Source organism: Chlamydotis macqueenii, chromosome 7, assembly GCF_036417535.1.
Source record: "Chlamydotis macqueenii isolate bChlMac1 chromosome 7, bChlMac1.mat, whole genome shotgun sequence".
Classification (NCBI taxonomy): Eukaryota; Metazoa; Chordata; class Aves; order Otidiformes; family Otididae; genus Chlamydotis; species Chlamydotis macqueenii.
The window spans coordinates 14,276,092-14,297,432 of NC_141562.1; the positions used below are offsets into that span (position 1 = coordinate 14,276,092).

At 45.1% G+C, this 21,341-nt stretch overlaps 1 protein-coding gene across 1 annotated transcript; it reads right to left on the minus strand.

Annotated features, from left to right (window-relative positions):
• Window positions 1-49: 49 nt before the first annotated feature.
• SGPL1 (sphingosine-1-phosphate lyase 1) lies at window positions 50-20,625 on the minus strand. The gene is made up of 13 exons (XM_086752236.1): window positions 20,460-20,625; window positions 18,657-18,724; window positions 17,112-17,259; window positions 15,696-15,775; window positions 14,087-14,215; window positions 7,449-7,537; window positions 6,281-6,386; window positions 5,711-5,809; window positions 4,954-5,103; window positions 4,353-4,591; window positions 3,802-3,948; window positions 3,193-3,313; window positions 50-3,094 (listed from the first exon to the last, which is right to left on the minus strand). Exons 1-13 carry the CDS (start codon window positions 20,590-20,592, stop codon window positions 2,954-2,956), a joined length of 1,650 nt encoding a protein of 549 aa, XP_086608362.1. The 5' UTR covers window positions 20,593-20,625; the 3' UTR covers window positions 50-2,953.
• Between the last annotated feature and the right edge of the window lie 716 nt (window positions 20,626-21,341).

Sequence of the window (21,341 nt, forward strand, 5' to 3'; positions counted from 1 at the left end):
ACACAAAAAAAAAAAACCCACAAAAAACCAAGAGTTCGATGAGCCTAGATAGCTAAACGCACCATTTTAATAGAAACTAGGCCCATTTTCACCATCTCTTCAGCTATTTCAGCCTACAGTTTTACAGTGGCAAGTTAGAACAATACAGAATGCTGCCGTCAGGTGAACTTGTCCCATTTGTTCATTAAAAAGTCAACGTGTATTTATTGGGCAAGACATTATTGTGTTGTATGCGACCCTTCCACTCCCCTCTCCCCCAAGTCATCAGAAAAGTGCAGGTGAAATCCATGGCATGAAGACACACATCTCTTCTTGGTCCATCCCATCGGATATTCTTCGGTCTAGTACCTCAGAGCACGCAAAATCCCTTGGGAGCAGCTTTGTACAAGCAACAAATTCTAGCTTGGAAAACCTGAAATCTCGCAGGTATTCATCGTCACAAAGATCCCTCCAGGTCTAAAGTACCATCCAGTTTCAGATCATAATCCAGTCCATAAAATTCTTCTTTTTTTTCTTTTTCAATAATTATACAGCCTGTTAATCGCACCGCTTTCCTAAGACCGTTTGGCATGATAAAGGAGATGCAAATTACACGTTAGATGACGAGGATGAATAAAGACTACACACCAGTAAATTACAGTGGCCTATTCCTGACCAAATTACATTTACAGTACAGAACAAACACACAAAATAATTAAACCCACAAATATTACTAGGAAGTGAAGTCCAGAATGGAATATATCAACTTACAAATAACAGCTTCAAACACATCCAAAAATGTGAAATGGAGCACTGATCTGTTCGATCCATCTACTTCCTCAGAGGAGGATGCAACCAGGGAAGGGAAGGGAGTTTGTCTCCTTCATCTCACCCCACTCCATCCCCTCTTTCTTTTAAAGCAGAAACAAAAAAAAGAGTACCTCCCTTTTTCTTTTTTTTTTTTTTTTTTAAATCTTGGTTCAAAAGAGAACCACCACAGTAGGCAGACACTTAAGGCTGTCTCCAAAGGACAGCAAACTCAGAGATGCAGTAATGGTCGCGCTGGCAAGGCGTTAACAGAATAAATAGGTCCAACAGAAACGCTGACTGCAGAGGTGGGAACATCGTCAAGAGACTACTCAAATGGGCTCAGAGACACGCATAAAGTCACCAATTTAAGGGCAGATGGCCAAAACACTTTTGTCTCCTAGCACTGAGAATAAACCGGTTAAAAAGCAAGTATTTTTCCCACAATCACCCGGCCCAAGGCTGCACTGTTTTGCGCAGCGGCTGGTGAGTAACCTTCTCATTATAATTACTGCGCAAGTGTGTGCTTCAGCTGTGTTAAACCAGTGAGGGCCAGCTTGGGGCTAACAAACCCACCACAGCAGAGAGACAGATGCCTTCAGGTGCCTCGGTACAAGACTCTGCAGATGCAGCACGAAGTCTTCTCCCACGTGTTGAGCTCTGCCTGGGAAACTCTCAGTAGCACGTAAAAAGCTGAGGAGAAACACATGGGAAAGCTCTGCAGGAGTAAATTCACCGCTGGTTAATAACTCAAGAGATCCTAGCTTGTCCTTAAGGACAAGTTGCACTGGGAAAACTCTCTCACCATAAAAACAGCGGAGAAAAATAGGAAGGGGGAGCCAAATGCCCAAGGCTTTAATATCTCCAACTTGCTGCATCCTATTATCTCCCTCTCAGAGCTACACCAGCATCTTTGTAATACTGTGAAGGAGACTTGGCTCAACACAACTGCTATGCTACTTTCTCTGAGGCCAGTCTGCCTTTGAGGTTGGTTTTTTTTTTTTCCAGTATAGTACCATAATGAAACGACCACAGCCAACGCTGCGGTCAACAGCTGAACCCTCAAACCCTCCCTGGCGTTTCACCAAAAAATAAAAAAGCCAGAGAAGCATCAAGGCACAACGGTGAATGCCCTTTTGAGAATGTGCCTTAAAAGAATCAGTGCAAAGAGCAGAGATCACTACTATTACAAAAAGTCACCTTTTTATACTAAAAGATCGTGGTAAAAAAAAAAGTCAGCTTTGGCGCCATCCGTTTGCACGTGAAGTCCCCAGCTGCGACACACGCCAGGGCGTGGCTGGCTCTGCGACAGCATTGTGAGATAGTGCAAAACCTTCAAGTTATGAACAGCGAAATCACCGTTTTGCACGTCCCTCCAGCATTGTGCAAGGTCCAACAAGCACTCTAGGTGGTAAATGCATGTCTTCTAGAAGAGGCAGGGAAGCAAACCAGTTACTACGTACCTAGGATTTTCAGTACCATCCAGTTCCTCTCATTGCACTTGGTTTCTATTTCTGCTGTTATTCAAACCAAGAGATTCCAGAAAAGGATTTTGTGCTGGGTTTTTTTCCCCCTCAGCAGATATTGATTGCAGTTTCACCGAGATCTCCAGAGGGGATTTCAAAAAGAGTACATGACCATCTTTCCTTTGCCAATTTATCAGCTCTGCATTACACAGATACAAGGCTGGCAGCACAGCCTGTTAAATGCAGTAGCTTGGAGGAATACTCAGAAGAAAACAAAATGTTCAATTTATTTTCTACCTTCAACTTCTGGGAAGACTGAAGCTTTGGAACACAACACGAGAACTCAAATCTAACACTTGGCTGGACACCGGCTGAATACCAGGTCTGAGGAGAAGAAACAGCAAGGAATGAAGTGACATGCAGAATACCTGAGGAATTTGGAGTCGTGGAATGGACGCTGAATTCACCATCAATAGTCATGATGAAAATAGGCAGGGGAGAGGGAAGAAAAGCCCAAGTGAAGTTGGGCATGAAAATAACGCAGATTTCAGAACAGACTAAGACAGGGAAGGAAGTTTTCCAGATCAAGCCACCATCAGACCTGCAATTGTAGGAACAAAGGCTTACTGCAATCTCTTCCCTAGAAAACCTTTAGGCCCACCCCAGCGCTAGTCGGCAAGGCACCAATTGTTGCACTGCAGTCAGTGGTGGCCGGGAGAGCCGTTCATGTGCTTTTCACTGCAAGGAACATCCGTGCTGTAGAGGCCGTCCAAGTATGCCTGAGAAATCTCCGCCACCAAGCTCCTGTCTGGGACGGACTGGGCCATTCCATAGATGGCTCCCTAAGCAGAGAAGAAGAGGTCGTTACACAGGATTGTTAATGCCACCAGAGAAACACGCTCACCCCAAACACTCCCTGGCTATACGCTACCCTCCTTACCATGCCTGTGGTCTTGGCGTTGAGGTCCTTCATGATCTCCTCAATGCTGTCCTTGACATCTTTCAGGAACTGTTCAGCCACACCAGCCTTCGTGTGCAACTGCGTAATGCAGAGGTGAATGCTGGGCAGGCAGGGGAGAGCGGAGAGATTAACCATCTCAAGGAAACTCTCCCAGAAACATTCATTTTATACCAGGCTGGAAAGATCACTGAAAAAGATCAGCCCTTCACTGCTCTTTCAATTACCTTCATCTTCAGTGGGCAGCAAGAAGATACTAAAAATAAATAAATAAATCTGCAAACCCTCAGTTAACTAACATGAGATAAAGCCCTGGCTATTTATATCTTTCTGCTTGTATTGGACAGAGGTAGATAGAGAGGGAGCCTCAGATACGTCCTCTGCCAGCCTCACTAAAATTACTATTGCCTTATCCTCACCACAGTAACCTTTGTATATCAGCAATTACAAAAGTAATCTCTTCTCTGCAGAGGAAGAGTCTACGTACAATTACAGATACAGACAACATCACTCAGCAAATCAAGAGAGTTACATGGCCTGGAGACAACCATCTTGCTATGCACATCACTCCACTGGTGTCCACAAACTCACCTTGATGGGAACTGTAGGACATTTAAGTTCCATCCTTTTGCTGCTAAGAAATTAGATAATCGATAAATGTCGAAAGTGTTTGAACCGATGGAGAGGACGGACACCTCAGGTTTCCCAAAAATGAAAATGCTGTCAATTTTTCTCAACCTTAAAAAGAAAAAGGAGAAAAGAAGTGACTGATGAAGGTTACAGGGGACAGATATTCTGTCCATCTACCTGGAGCCTTAAAGGAAAAGCTACAGAAGGGAAGAGATGACAGCACAACCCTACCAAAAAATTCATGCAACCACAGCTGAGGCAGAAGAAACTCTCGAAGCAAAGTCAGCTAAATAAAGATGCCTACATCCCTCCCCTCTGTGCCTCTCCGCTATCTGGCGCAGGGCAGCAAAGCACCTTCTCCCAGAACTTCCCGATGGATCCCCACCCAGCAGGTAATGTGCTATGGCTTCTCCAGGGCAGGGAAAAAAGGTTGCAAGAGAAACAAAAGCAGTTTGGAAGGAGTCCAGAACGGGGTTAAAGAGCGCGATCAAAACATCAAGGCGCACACGTACTCTGATTCGAGGAAACGAGCCGTTTTAATGATCCTCTTCGTCGCCTCAATGTAGCCCGATTCCCCTATGTGCATCAGAGTCGCCCAGCACGCGGCTATGATTCCACCGGGCCTGGAGCCTGCCATGGAGGGGGAGGCGTAGATGCCCCCTTGCCAGTCGGGTGCTATAAAGAACTGGTAGCTCCTGTACTTCTTGTCACTGTACAGCACCACTGAGGAGCCCTTGGGAGCATAGCCGTACTGCAAGAGGCAGAAAAAGCATTAAAAAGCTGTAGGAGGGCACAGGAACCCATTCAAGCGCTCAGCAAGATCCCACCTGCCCGTACTTTGGTGCGTTGCACAAAGCATCTGAACAGGGCAGCCCTCACCCCTCCACTGAGCAGAGCAGAAATGTCTGAAGACACGGGTGGCACTGGGAATTGCTCCCCAGAAATGAAAACGTTGGAAAAGCTTTCTCTCCCCTCCTTCTTACCTTGTGGTAAGAAGGGCAGCCCTCACCCCTCCACTGAGCAGAGCAGAAATGTCTGAAGACACGGGTGGCACTGGGAATTGCTCCCCAGAAATGAAAACGTTGGAAAAGCTTTCTCTCCCCTCCTTCTTACCTTGTGGGTGTCAGCAGAAATGCTGGTCACGCCTTTTACACGGAAGTCAAACGGATGCTTTAGAGGGAATCCTGCCTTGTCCATGAAAGCAATGAGAAAACCACCCAGGCAGGCGTCAACGTGGAAGGGGATTTTGTACTTTACGGCAAGCTGTGTGCAAACAGGAGATTCTAGTGAGTAACACAAGCAAGAGAATGATGCGGTCAGGGCATTTAAACTCCAGTCACCAAAAGGTACTCCGCATTTCACAGTTAAATGTTTCCTGGACCCTTTTGGAACATCTCAAGCTGTTGAGAACAGGAGATCTGGAAGGGCTGGCTACTTGTGGGATGCCTTCTACCTTCCACATATATGAAGACGACCAGCGAGAGGACGAACATCGCGTTCTGGCAGTTTGCTGTATTTGCCAAAGAGATGTGACAATTTGGTCCGAAAGGAGCATCCCCAATAAAATGTAAGGGTGTGATCCAAATTAAAAGATCAGAGGCCCCACTTGGTTACATACAAAATAACCGGAGCACGGAGAGAAAAATCAAGAGGCACGTTTGAGAAATAAGATCCCAGCTCTGACTCCTACTCCCTCCACGCATTCCTCCAACTTCTGCACCAAGTTTGCTACAACCAGCAGGCCCTAGATCAAAGCCTTTTTACCAGGTGGACTATTTTGCTGTTATTTCCTCTCAGATATCAAGGAATGATACAGAAGGGCAAGCTAGTTTTATTGCTTCAGCACCCAACAGTCCCTGGGGCACCCTACCTCCGCCACCTCTTCAATTGGGTCCATGATTCCGTGTGGGAACTGGGGAGCAGAACAGACCAGCATGGCTGTGTTCTTCGAGATAGCTCTCCTCATTGCCTGAAGATTTAAAGAGAGAAGATGCTCATATTCCATTTACCAAGTGCCACCCTGCCAAAAAAGATAAAAAGTGAAGATGTGCAGCATCTGGTCTTAAAAACCAACACACAAAAGTCAATAGAAAGCAAATAAACGAGCTACAAGCATCAGTAGACAGAAATTGAGTCATTTAATTCATCCACTTGGAAATACCAGAACACTTCTGTTCGTCCTCATCTGAAATCGGGGGCTATTTCTGAAGTACATGAGTTGTTTGATTCTATATGAATCACACAGGACAAAAGGGATGGTTTACATCCAATTATTTCAAGCAAAACCTTATCTGCAATGACAGGCACTTACACCTGCCATTTTTCCTTCTTTCATCTATCTCTATCTACTGACTCGCTACCTGGGTAGGTAGATTTCTTGCTATTTCCTCTACAGTGCTAGTTTCCCACGGAAAGAGCGCCGCGTTGCCTAAAGCACTACCTGAACATCCACTTCCATAGCCTTGGTCAACGGTATGTGAATCAACTTCAGACCAAAGTAGTGTGCTGCCTTGTCAAACGCCGCGTGAGCGCTCACCGGGACCAACCTAGAAAATAACAGATTGTATACGTCAACCCAAGCAGCATCTACGCCTTACCATGAAAAGAGGGAGAAAAAAAAAACAAACGAAAGAAAACAACCTTGTAGATATTTCTGTGTGACAGGCAGGTCACAAACAGGCCCATTACATGTTTCAACTAGCCAAAAATCATATCGACCAAAAAGAGAAAACTGTTGGGGAAAATGCTCTCGGAGGTAGACAAGAGGCCATGTGCTGTGTGAATCAGGAACCAGAGATCCCAAGAAAGCCAATTTCTTGTCACATCAGACAATATTGTACTGTCTGCCCTCCCTGAGAGGGACATATGACAACACAAAAAGGAAGGAGCAGCATCAAGAGACCAAAAGAACATATTTGCTGTCTCCCATATCTAACGGCAGTGGCTGAACAGCCTTAATTAATCTCATTTCCCGAGGCATCGTATCTTTATCAAGGCCTTTAATAGCATGCAAAAATGTCAGGGAGGGAGAAAAGAACCACAGGAGTTCAGCAGAAGATGAACGCCACAGTGTTTCATCTCTCTTCATGTTTTCTCCCCATAAGCAATTAACCAGAGAAACATTTTTGATGCGCCATCTAGAAAAGCAGCAGCACGTTGGAGAGAGCAAATCCTCTATTAGCAACATAATGATTAGCACAATTCCTCAGTTCAGCTCCAACTTTAGTCCCAGAGTTTTCAGGCTAAATCTGCTTTGATCTGAATAAATCAAACCCCTTAAACACTTCAAAGGGCCTGACACAATCTCTGCTCAAGAGGGGCCCAAAATGGAAATGAGGAGGCTCTGTGCAGAGCAGCACACAGGTATTGCCAAAATCCATCTGCACAGCATCGCTACCACAGCCCCCCCAGCAACATTCGTCCCCCCCAGGCTGCTTAAAGGTTCCTGTGCTGCTTTCAACCCAGGTTTTCTCTCCTTCAGACGCAGATGGCCAAGGAGGAGGTGGCAGCGAGCTATGAAATGAAGGAATATTGGGGTCTAGCAGCCACCTCCATGCAGAAGAACAATAAGTCCAAAGCAAAAACCAAACCACGGAGGCGTTGCTCACATTTCCGGCTGTTTGATGCCTCTCTCGTAAGCCAGGTCTCGGTACGCCTTGCAGGCCATTAGAATGCTCTCAGTCCCCCCAGATGTCATCTGTAGCAAAGAAAAGAAGCAAACAAGAAAAAAACAACTACTTAGATAGACATTATGGAAGAGAAAAGCAAAAAAAAAAAAAAAAGAAGGGATGCTGCCACAGCATCTCTGCCTGAAGATGCTTCAGATGCAAGAGGTGTCCAGGACAACCCAGGTTTCAGGGGCAGAAGCTAGTGAACAGCGCAAGGCAGCTTTCTGACATTCAGCTTGAAAGGACACATTTAAATAAATGTTGACTCCTCTATTTAAAGGAGGAGGGGGAAAGGGCAAACAAAAAAAATATCCAACTCAAAAACCTGACAAGAGGGGACCATACTGCACAGTCACTAGCTGGCAAACATGACCGCACCTCATGAAGCTACCAGTACACACTTAGCTCTTGATTACCCAGGGGTTGTTTACCTGGATTACAGATTAATTATGCCACGTATAAGGCAACAACAGAGTTGATTCTGTATTAAGTCAGCTGAAGTCCAGGAGCGTTTATTAGGCCTGGTGCAGTGCCACGCTGAGGCACGGAGCCAGCTCAGCATTGGCACCGCTCCTGAGCCACAAAACCTTCCCAGAATCTGGAACGCTGCAGAGCACAGAGCTCTCCCACCTTCACTCTGCGGAGGCCAGCCAAGGTCTGATCAACACCAGGCCAAAGCTTCTAAGCCCTCAAGGACCCCAAAAATGTCATGCCAGGAGGAATTTCTGCATTACTCTCCCCAGCAAGTCCCCACCACCCACGCTGTCCCAGCCCTTGGGAGTCCCCGACCACAGGAGAACAAGGGGGTTTGCACCAGGAGGTGGAAGAGAGGAAGGCACACACACCGGCTGTTCAACCAAGTTCATTACTGTGTACTAAAAACAAGAGCTGTTGCAAATAAATAAATGAAACTCTCTGCAGGAAGAAATCCCTCAAGTGGGAGGACTGTCTCTTGTCAGCCAGCCTTTATGAGTTCTGACACGCAAGGGACAGAAGAGTGCGTGGGCACAAACCTCCCGAAGTAAAACTTTAACCTAGTGAAAGGGGAGGTTGGCTTTTCAAGCAGCCTGCAGGACTGACTACCACGCTGGGTGAGCCTTAACTTCAGGACGAGCGGTACCTGGGACAAGTAAACAAAAATGCAGGAAAAAATAAGATTTTAAAATTACTTAGAGTGCTCATGGAGGACTAATTTCCATCATCAGGTCTGCTGAACCAACTGCAATTTCCCCTTTTAACCTCTTCCCCTAAGAAAATAAACATAAAAAGGACGCAATCACATTTGCACGCCTTATAAAGTCTGTTAGTCTGGGATTTCCTTTGGTTTTTCCCAGCTGACACGGCAGCTAACCCCCAAAACGCAGAGCAGTGTGACTGCGTGCCGACGACTACACATTAAGTTCAGAGATAAGGAACAAAGTTCATGGAAACAGCCCTGCCACATTTGTTCCTAACGTGATCCAAGCTAGCAGCAGCTGCCACCACAGGCAGTGTGGAAGTGACTGTCACACCACAGACAATTTCTGCTTTTTTTTTTTTTTTGGTAGTTTAAAAGCAACAGCTGTCAGGGGAACAAAAAAAAAACAGCTGGTACAATGGTATAACATGGATTGCCTTTCCACCGCCGGGTGGGAGAAGAGGAACGGGATTATTGCATACGTGTCACACCGCTTGCAACACCGCTTACAGTATTGCAACGATTGTGAAAGCTTTGCCAGGAGGGATTTGGGGATCTCAGGATTCACGCTACTGAACACCAGACGCTCCATGCCACCAAGCCTGCTCCGTGTTGAGCAGTCACCGCTTGGCTGTTGGACTAGATGATCCCTTCCAAGTTCCTTCCAACTGGAAAAGTTTATTCTATTCTACCTCTACTCTGATCTAGACAATCTGCTCCTCAAAAAGCTGTCCCTACACAGTCTTATTCTCGTTTTGACCTTTCCAAAGTGCCAGCATCTTGCCTTTATACATAACAAACCTTTCTTCAAAGTCTGGCTGACCAGCTGCACGCAAACGCTGAGCCACAGTTTGGGGGAGGCCAGAGTTGACGCTTTTCAGTGCTTGGTCTGATGCGGGATCAGGAACGGCATCCAGGATGAATCCTCCTCCCAGCTACCAAAAAAGCTTGTTCAGGCAGCTGAAAATCCACCCAAACAGCTGAATTCCAGCCAGATCAGCTTCCTAAATTGGCCCACAGTCAGCACATCAGTACCAACGCGAGATGAAGATGTGCCAGAGCAGCTTGATCCACAGCAGCACCTTTAGCACAGAGCAGCTACAACAGCAAAAACCCTTTTGCTCCACGTGGTTTATACCTGCAGAGAGTCTGCTCCTTTACAGGAGCCTTCACCAGCTTCGCTATCGACAGCAAACTCGTTCTGCTGTAGCCAGGGCTTGAATCACTGTCACAGGACAGAACTTCCCCGCCACCCGCAGCACACCGGCAGCCGGCCAACACGCAGTGATTCAGCACCCGCCAATGGCTCGCACAAATATTTTTTTTTTTTCCCTCTCCTCTAAAGTCCACGGGCTCAAGCGATGCCATGGGGGAAGAAGGGCTGGAAACAGGCATTGTTTTAAGCAGCTTTCTGACCCTGCGCTATCTTCAAAAGCCAGGCAAAGCGTGTGGAAAAAGGCAAGCAAACTGACTTTGTTCTCAATTTATTTATTTATTATTTTCCAAATGGGAGGGGAGAGGATATTTTTCCCCTGTGCTTTCTCCTTTCTAGTTTCTAAACTTGGTCTATCCCTTCCGTTGCTCCCTCCCTTCAAATCCCAGTGCTCTGGAACCTCAACATTAGTACAGCAACAAGAGGTACAGTCCCTATTCTAGGACTTCTTTGGCCATGCCGCTTTTATGTCTGACAGTTTGACAGTGACATGCAAGAACACTTTGATTTCCACCTTAGGAAACACCCTGGAGACAAAGCTGACCAAAAGTTTCACTGAGCTGAACTCCCCCATGAATAAGAAAGCAAACTGAATTTATTTCCAAGATAGCATTAGACTAAAAATACACCACAATCCACTGCATGGTCGTAACGTAGTGGCAGACACATAAAAACTCCCTAAATCTGCAGGTTGTAAATTCCACTCGTCGTCTCTCTCAAGGTGACCTGCTCATCACTACAGATAAAACCTGAGAGATCTGCAGAGTTTAAGCCCCCCCCCATGATACACCACTCACACTTCCCTGTTGAAGTCCTACTCCAAACGCGCAGCCAGCTCTACGACAAAGCTTGGAAGCCCCAGGATTTAGGAGGAAGAGACAAGCTGGCTTCTGCAAGGAGACTTAGGTTTGCATCTGCCGATTTTGCCTCCCTCTCCTGCCCTCAGCTGCAGAGTGAAACGCAAAGAAGAACTCAGAGAGATTGACATCAAACACACGCGCGCACCCGCACCCCCCCCAATTTTCCCCCTGTGCTTCAAAGCTGCCCTTTCTTTTAAAAGTTCAAAAACTACTGAAAAAAAAATAAATCATTGAAGCTTGCATAAAAGTGGTGATTTCTCCCCAAATGAAAGGGGAAATCCACAGAGCCAGCACTGCAAAACAGGAACACATGCACGCATCAGACAAGAACAAACTCCCCCCACTCCCCCTCCACACGCTGAGCTTAATTAGTCCTTCCAAATCATTGCAGGAACGTGATTAGAATCTCCCGGGAGCCAAAAATCACCAATTCCTGTCTCTTTGCTCTTGCATAACACGATGAAAAGAACAAAAGTCGCAATTAGTGAGAAATAGGAAGCATCCACCCCACCGCTGAAAAGGATTACTTTTCAAACCTGTTCAAAAATCTGGAGGATCTTTCAATTTAAGGCAAAAGGGACGCCTGCACACCCTCCCACCACAAGGGCATTGTTGGAGTTTTATGCCCACGTTTAAACAACGGAGAATTATAGCCCCCATGTCTCAAACAAAGGCAACTTCTACGAATAATGCAAGCTGCTCATCTGATTTAACACTCAGAAATCTAAAAAGTCATGTTTCATTTTAGCATTTAGGCACATCAGAAACCTTCAAAGAGGAAGGAGGAGACCGCTCTCCAGAGATCCCGCTGAGGAAGGTGTCCACACGACCCGGGGCACAGCCACAGATATGCTCCCCAGAAACACCAAGCTCCGTCTGCCTTCAGGGACCATCAGCAGGTACCAAAAAAAAAAAAATCAGATCAGCAGTCCCAGCTGCTTAAATCAGGTTTGTAAACCCACTGGACAGGGACCCAGCACTAAGACACACTGCTTCTCAGAGACGGCGGCGATGAAATTCAGGTAAAAAAAAAAAAACATTTTTTTTAGATTTCAACACTGCAAAAAGTTGTATCGATTAAAGCAGAAACCTTCTCAGCAGAAAAAGCCAGCAGCACCTCCTGAACGGATCAATTTAAAGATAAAGATAACTCACAGCACTGCTCCCTCCCCTGTTCAGCCATGTCTCCTTTACAGCCTCACTGGTTACTGAAGCGTAACTCCAGCAGCCTGAGCCACCAGCTACAGCAGGGCCTTCCAGAGACAGAAAGCAGAGTATCAGTTTGAAAAAAAAAAAAAAAAATGCTCTTTTTAAATTACTTCGTAACTGTCCGAGTCTCCAGAAATAATTCTGAAACGTTAATTCTGTTTTGGGGAGAAGAAAATAGGAGAAGTCTTTGAGCCCAAGAGCACGTGACCTCCATACATCCACCCACATCTCTCCATCAACGACGAGCAACTCTGGACACTGCACAGTCAGGAAGGGCAACATGGGAGGAAGCCAAAAAGTCCACTGGAGACACTCGTTTGGATGAGATAATTACAGGGATGCAATTAATCTTCTGTTTCCGGCCAATCAACTTTTCAACCTTCCCTCTCACCCTGCAAGTTTGACTGTTCTACCAGCTAGAGCGTAGCTCCACTGCAGGTTGCTTTGCTTCTGCTGGAATCTCAGCTGCAGCTTCCTCAGAAGGGGAAGAAAGGAGCAGAGGGAAAAGTGAGATTCCCCAGAGAGCATCTGTGGAGGTCTCGCATCGCCTGCGATCATTGTCTGATTGTTTTGGAGCCATTTTTTACCCATTCTGAACCTCTCCCCTTAGGCAATTCTAGTTTTAAATCTCAGTGAAAGAGCATGCAGGGCCAAGGTTGACACTTATACAACACACGCTTTACGCAACAAAAGCTGAATGCGCGCGTTGCAGGCTTCAGCAACATTCTCCAAGCGGATGATAAGTGTCACAGAGCTATCTGACCGCTCTATCAATTGACATCTCAACCGTCGATAAAGATGGAGTTTCAACAGCTTTACAACCAGCCTCTTCCCCACTCCAGGGATCAACTCCTTGCTTTCAGCACTGCAAACCAGGAAGGACACCAGGTGAGGTTAAATGCTTTTTATAAGCAAAGAGAAAATGTTCCTTCTCTAAACTTGACGGTGGCACAAGAAACAGAGACCTGAGAAGACAAGTCAGGTCGCAGGGTGCAACCTCCTGCTACCAAAAGCAATCACGATTCACACTCCTAGACACTGCACAGTCCAGTTTCATCTTCAATCCAGTTGGAGTTTGGTCCCAACTACACCTACACTTCAGTACTTACCTCCTGAACACAACCAAGCCTCCAACTGTCAGATTAAGCCCGTTCAAGGCCAGTTCACCTCATAACTTCTTGTGTCAACACTGCCTTCCCGTATCGATCTTCAGCCTTTGCTGGCCTTCTCCCTCCCTGGCATATTTAGAGACAGTGGTCACCTCACACTCAGTCTCTGAAAAAAAAAAAAATCTCATCTGGATTCTTCTCACAAATGGAACTACTTCCTCAGGAGTTAAGCTGTTTGTATCACAGCTACACCTGACCACCATGCTAGGAGATAAGACCTCCCTGTCCCACACACCATGTAAACAGGGAGAGAATTTGGCCAAAGGAATTCCAGATCCTGACCAAAAAGGCAAAGCAAGAGAGTATTAAAAAAAACAACATGACTTCTTTTTAGAACAATAATTCACAGCGCAAGTTCACAACTTTTCCTCTTTGACCAACTCTGAAATCACCAATTTGAGGACACTGGACTCTTGCTAGGAACTCTATCAAGGCTTTAAAACTGGTTTCCACCCTAGCACACTGGAAGGCCACACAGGCCTGGAAAGACAGCTTTCCAGCTGGACAGGTGACAATAAATGCCATGCCTGCTAGATCACCAACACCTCAAGCTGCTTGTTGGTGACCAGCCAGTCAGTCGGCCGGCCTTGTCCCCAATCTTCACGTTCTGGCAGGCTCACACGTTTCCAGCTCAGAGCTTAAAACTGCTCTGTTCATCAACGCCCACTGACAACCAGCCAGGCTGCATCACACTTGTTCTCTTTTCCAGCTGCCATATCAAGCCTGTACTGTTCAAGAGGGTGGGGGGAAAAAAAAAAAAAGCTGAAGTAAACGGTCTTGTCTAAACTACTTCCCTGAGTTAAAGCATCTTCTCATAAAGCTTCACCAAGAAGAGCAATTCACAACCATTTTCTGAACCAGAAATGAGCTTTTCTAAACCAGAAGGTGCATTTACACTTAAATCGAAATATCCCAAATGGCCACGGGACACTCAAAGACAGGCTACTCACAGCACCGCAAGAGTTGGGGCCCCCGTTGAAGAGCGTACAGGCAACCCTCACTACTTCCGCTTCCATCTTCCTCAAACCAGGGAATATATCGGGATGGAGAGGATTACTCCAGGCAAACTCTTCATACACCTGCAGAAAACAAAGACAGCAAGTTAGCCTTGCAGATGAAGCACTGAACTATCAGAGCAGATCTACTCACCGTGCACATTGTATGAGCAAATTAGCTGCATTTAGCTGTAGACAATAACTCCTTGGACTTAACTCCTGCTGCAAATAAATATCACAAGCTGGGAAGCTAAGGCTGAAGGAGGAAAAAAACCTCGTTAGTTTTTCTAGGGCATTCTGGAGTGATCCTATAACATCCCAAGATTTCTTTTTGTAAAGACAGGCTGAATCATTGTGCTCTTTTTTTTAAAAAAGGGCACAATACGCACCCTGTGATTGCTTTACACAAAAAAAAAAAACTTAATTTTCAGAACTAGTTTTCAAGTTGATTATTCAAGGGGAATTCCGAAGAGGCTAGAAAAGCACAACTGGCCACCCACACCGCAACAAAAGCGGCCGTGGAAACCAGTATTTCATGCTCGTTCTGCAACTGTGGGCTCACAGGATAAGGCTGGAACAGGCCAGTTCCAACCTCCTGCTGTCAAGATCAAAAAGCAAGAGCAGGAATGTTAAAAGAAATAGAGCAGAAAAAAAAAAAACAGCAAACAATCAGCACAAACAGAGGGAGTGTTTCCACAGCACTCAATCCATGCTGAGACCCCTCTAGAAAGGCTGCTCTGAGCTTTATGTTCCCCCAGAACCAGCAAAGAAAGTGTCAACGAGAATAACACACTAATAGCAGCCACCGAACAGAGCTCGTTCCAGCTGTTATAAAACTGTTCCCAGGAGCAAGAAGGATAGACTTCCCCTTCTAGTAGAAAAAAAAAAAAAAAGAACCTCTTGAAGTAGATCTATTTGAAAACAGACCTTTGGGCTGTTTAGGTTGTTTTCCAATCTTCTCAGAGGGAAAAGTTCCCGAGTAGGTAAACAGACCAAACAAAGACACCACTGAAGCATGCCAACACTCCATTGTTGTAAGGTTTGGACTGCCAAAAAACATTTTACAACCTTCTTTTTTTGCTAAAGCAAAGAGGAATTCAGTTTTGCTCCAAGAAGCAAGTCCAAAATCCCACAGCCTCCCAGTAAGAGGAGCCAAGGATGCTTTGACACGAGCAAAGGCACATCTGTTGGAGGGGCTCGCTGAAGCTGATCTCTAGCAATTCCCTGAATTGGAAGGTCAGTATCAGTTTCCAGTTTGCTTGTGACCGGCTTCTTACTTTCTTACTCAAAACAACATCTCATCTGCTTGGATCTCGGTTATCTCTACACTATGTTTTGGCAGGGAAAGTCACCTGGACAGCTTTACGTTTCCCAAACACTTTGCTTCTAATTCTCCTTCCACCTACATTTACCCTAGGCTCTGCCTTCGTAGCTGGGCAGTCTTAGCTTCAGATCTTCCCTATTTATTTTGAAAGACGCTGGAACAATGTTAAGGGGTTTCTGGTCACCTTGGAAACGCTAAGGATACCTGCAAAGATGCAAAGTTAGACTGCTCACACTTTACCTTCACTAGCAGATGGGTGAGCTTCTCTTCACCACTGTACACAGTCCCCGAGACCTTGCCGTCCTGCCAACGTACGTCTCCTGAAAAAGAAGGAAGGGCACGCTGCTGGTAAACACAGCCATTTTCAGACAGCATGCAGAAGTCCTCCCACCAGTTCCGCACACGAGGCTTCAGCTTTTGAGATTTCCCTGATGAAGAACAAGTACAATTTTTGTGCCACAGAGCTGTGCGCGATGCTAAGCAAAACGTACGCCATGAACTTAGCAAACCGCAAGTAGGCCATGACTAAAGAGTCAACACATAAACGTTTAACATCTAGCTGCAGCAAGCAGTTATATTAGTATGTAATCCTCTTAATCCCCACCCGGTCTTCCCAAACTACTGTCCAGCCAGCTGAACTCTAAAGTGGCTAAAGCTAAAGCCACTTTCAAAGGGCACCCATCACCACTGTAAGCCAAGAAGAGGTGGAAAGGCCCTCCTTTCCTAGCAGCTTTCAAAGGGGACCGCGTGTGGAAAGGAGGGGATGATATGAAAAGAAAAAAGAGAAAAGGAACTAAGAACCCGATAAAGGAAGGAAATCATCATTTGAGGGAAAGCACAGACAGAAGCTGCATAAGCAATACATAAAAGCAGAAGAGGAGGAAGTTGTTGTCGAGTACGCGACTGCAAAACTGTTTGTTTCTGAATTTGGAGTAGATGCACTGTTCTACCGTAAAATTCAAGGCATTTCTCAATTTTGGGATAGGAGCAGGGCAGTCATATCTCATCCTTTGGACAGCAAGTCACCCAAACTTGCTCCTTACGAGTAATGGGTAGATGAATCAGGGGGGAAATATTTACACAAGTGAGGCAACTCAAATTAAGTTTCAGACACTGTTTATGTGGACTCAAGCCAGGAGAAGAATATAATGACTTTGCCTTCCTTAAGTGGCATTTTCAAGGTGTAAACCATTATGGCTTCAATTAAGACAGACAGTCTTGGAAATTTCCTAAAAAAACTGTTTGGAAGTTGTTGGGGTTTTTATTTAATTATGAGTACTCCCTGGGGCTTCACAGAAAACGTATTTCTGGTAAAAGTCAAACATCAAGGCTCAGAAATGTAATTTAAAATGTATTCAAGTAGTTTCCTCCATATTTCTCTTCTCCTCAGTTCTCCCATCATCAGTCTAGAACTCCTGGGGAAGGAAGGGAATTTCATTGTAAATACCCAAATACAGTATTAGAAGTCATGAATATTGATCTTGGTCGCTTCCAGAAGGAAAACAGACAAAATCTGCAAGCAAAAAAAGATCAGGGAAGAAGTATTTAAGATGAAACCATGACCAGGAGTCATTAGAGCTCATTTAAGAGAGCAAGTCTAACATTAGGTCTACGAAACAGACCCACCTCTGCTGCAGCACAGACTGACATTCATACCTTTTGAGCTGTACTCTTTCATCTTCTCCAGTACTTCAGGTTGGCTCATGCCTTGTTCCGGCAGCGCTTTGATATAATCCTTTTCATCCTTCAGGAAGGATAAACTGGAAGTGACATCACTCAAGGCTTCATCAATCTTCTTTTGAATCTAAGAAGAAAGGAAAACCACATCAACAATGGTGCTGGACAGATAAATACTTGTTGAGCGCATGCAACTGTTGCAGCTCTGTGACCAAAAAGCTTAGAGCTGACAGCCACACAGTTCAACTGTGCCTTCCTACCAATCTCTCTCCAAAAACAAGCTGCTTGGACTGGTAAACTGGCATGTACTAGTCCCTAAACCACACTGGGAACCGCCTGTAGGAATGGTGCTGGCACAGCCCAGAACTGTGACAAGGAACCAGTACGGGTGACTGCAGAGTGGCACCTGGGCCACTGCTCGCTTGCGTTTCATTTAACAGCACAGACACCACCACCACCACAACATCAGAACAGAGTATGTTCTTTACTGGGTATCGGTGAGGAGCAGAAGCTTTGACCCCTTCCTTAATGCTTGAGAAAACGCTCAAGGCAAAAATACTGCATTTTTATCCACCAAACCTTTTTAAGACACAGTTTTTAACTTGTAGAAGTCTCCAGACACGTTCTAATTTGCACCTTGTCTCCTCTGCCATCATACACACAGTTTAGAAACTCGAGAAAATAGAGAGAAACAATAAAGAACTCTCCACTACAGGCACAGCTAGGAGATCTCTTTCCTCCCTGCCACACCTTACACTCAAGGACGCCCAGATTTCTTCTCACAACACATTCCCAAGAAGACACACATCTTCCAGGCAACATAGGTGTTGGGATATCATCAGCTTTAAAGACTTTTGGACATTGGAATGCCTCAAAGTCAAGGCCTCCTGTAAGCAACTGATAGGTTATCAGGTAACAGCCTACCAAAGAGCGGTAAGAGTACAGGGACACACAAAAAAACCCATCTCTCAAACACTACAGCTTGTCTCATTTTAACGACTGCACAAACTTCTGATATCTTCGTGCTACAATGCTAACCACTGCTAACAGGCATCTGAGCTCTAAGCTAATCATGGCCAATCATTCGATTAAAAGAATTATCCTTCCACGTTGCACAACAAACACCTGGCTATCCCAGACTTGCTCAAGAATTTGTTTCAGAAGAACAACTCAAGTTCAATCCTGTCCCCTCCCTTCCATAAATAAAGTTATTTTCTTAAAATCTAACAATGAGGAAATGTTACTGGAAAATTTTGCACCCACACTCATCGATTCTTGGTTAAAAAAAAGGATAGCACCTCCATTTTATGAGAGTGATATTATAAGAAAAAAAAAAAAAACTAGGTAGAAGTTTTATCTTTCATTAAACCAGGTGGCAGCAGAAGACCTTCAAGATGTGTATCCTCGGATCAACATGATCACACTAACATGAGAATAAAGATGCACAGAACTAAGTTCTCCGAGAGCTACGCAGGCTGAAGCAAGGACCCGGGGTAACATTAAGAAAAGTTGTTAACTACTTACTATGGCCCCGACAAACGGCATTTTTCTCAGTAGTTTAAAGAACTGCTTTTTAGTTCGGGATGTTAAACCTGAAAGACAAAAGTCAGAAATTAACCCAACACAACTCAAGAAAAAAAACAAATGGACTCAGAGCACAATATCTCCTATAAAGCCCATAATGCAGGCTCAATATTTCTGGTCCAGGCTAAAATAACACAGTGACCAAGGGGACAGGGTGACACAGGTTACTGTATCAAAGACCAAGGCTCTGAAACAGACCAGGCTACAAAAACATGTGGCCTGCAGAACAGTAGCCATCTATGGGAATCAATAATTTGATTAATTTTTTTACTTAGGTAGGAATTGGCACCCATATGTGGAATTTTACAGAGAAGAGAGGGACTCCAGGATTTGCTAAAGGCAAGGTCTTCAGCAAAAAAAAAAAAAAAAAAAAAAGGAAAATACTTCTTGAAATTATTTTCTGCATCTTCAAACCAGACTAGTACTGTAACATGAAAACACTTAGCGACGTAAAACAGGCTCCCAGATCAAAGGGGGAAATAGCAGTTCAGCCGTAACGTGACAAGGATTCACCCCGTATCTGGTCATTCCATACAGGAAACGTGTGATGCAACGAAGGGCAACTCAGGGGAAAAGAATGGACAGAGGGAAGAGTAGAAAATCCACCACAGTCCAAATACTGACACGAGAGGAGCCACTGATGACAAACACCAGAAAACTCCTGGGGTAGCTTTAAAGGCAGGAAGATACAGATGCTTTATAGCCACCAAAAACACCTTTGAGTCCTACAGGCACTTCAGTTGAGCACTAGCAGCTACAGGACACTTACACCAAGAAATAACTAATTCAACTGTTTCAGGACTTTGCCATTTTATCTATGTTTTCCTCATCACTTCACGTCTATTTGGAAAAGCTACAGAAGGACTGTTAGCCAATACTCAAAAAAAAATACTGTGCAACAGTACAAATACTAACCAAAAAGCAACACAGCAAAACCTTCACACAATTTGTTCCTTCCATAGATGTTCCCACTACTCCGCTACTCCCACCTTTAAAAAGAAAAAAGGCTGGCTGAGGAACAGAGAGGCACAGAAGTAAACAAAGTTTAAAAAACTCAGCTGTTTTTAACAAATCGCCACTGGAGTGCAACCCCAAGGCCTGTGGGAACTGCGAAGCACCATGTTCTCCTCTGAGAGCAAGGTAGTTATCTCTGACCATCACACGGATAGAGGAAACTGCAGGTTCATCAAGAGATCCCACCGAAGAGCTGTCAATATCAGAAACCACTCCAAACAGGAAGACACTCCAGAATTAAAAAAAAAAAATCCACCCAACATCACCACATGCTATTATCTGGAACATCCTGAGGATGAAACATGCCTCCAACACTGATTCAAAACCACGTCTCCTCCTCCAGGAAGGGAAACAATCACGAGCGATAGCTATCCAGACACTTTGCACCAGTGATTAAGTCAACAAGAACTCAGCTCTCAGATAAATTTCTTCAGGTTTTGAGCAAGAAGAGAGTGTTGTAACAAATAAACGGTTTAGCCAAAAGCAAAAGGGAGACAGGGGAAGGGAAGGAGATGCAGGCGCATTCCAGGCTGGTCTACCGCACCCTCTGAAGGAATGGGGGAGACAGGCCTTGATCTTAATTTGGGAGAGGGTTTTGTTAACACTAGCTGACAGCAGGCGGTCAGTTTTAACAAGGGTTTGGCCTTGTTTCACCCTCCTTCCCTCCCCACAACTCTGTTCCCCTGCCTTCCCGCCAAACACAAGAGAACTCCTCTTTCAAACACTTACTCTCAGACTGGAAGAGGAAGCCGTACAGCCATACACTGAGAAGCGTAGAAGAAAACGTCAGCCCAACCAGCTGCCAGGGTTCAAGCCCATCGCACTGGGCATTCACAAAGCGTGTCGCTTTCTCCCAGTACATCTGAAGGACTTCCTTGTAGGGAATAACGGCATCCTGCGCAAAGGAAAACGAGAACGATAGTGAGAAAAGTTCAAAAGCACACAAACAGGGCATCAAAAAGGAGTCTACTGTTTACCAAAAAGGTGTTTTTCAGTAAGCAGACCCCATGCTTTCCTGTAAACAGAACAGGTGGGAGATAGTTGTCATTCATTTCCAGTCTAGAGCTACCAGTACGCGTCTTGAGAGATTTCAAATATTCAGAGAAAAGGGCCAAGAGTAAGATGTGCAAGCTTCACAGTCCCAATCCCCATCACCAGATCTTACCATGGCCCGAGAGACGCAATTTGATTAATCTCACTATTTTTTCCAAGGAATTATCAGGTGACGAGCGGAGACTGAACTACATCCATCAGAGAGGAACCACCATTCACCACGTAGCACCAAAACAGGTCTATTGAGTACCCAGGGCTGGATTTTTAAAGAAGATGAAAGTACCGAGTGACTCCTTAAGTTTAAGATCTAATTAGTACGTTCCATACATAAGGAGGAAGGAAGAGACAAACACTACTGCTGCCAAAAAAAAAAAAAAATAATAATAATCAGAAAACTGTGATGCAATAACAATTACAATGCCTAACTAGCAATTACTGTCAGGACAGAGCCCAAGCATGTATTCAGTCGCTTCGAAGCACACACTCTTCAAGAGTCTGAGTGAGGAAAAATGGATGTACACGAGGGAAAAAGGCTATTTCTCCCAAAACAGGGCTCCT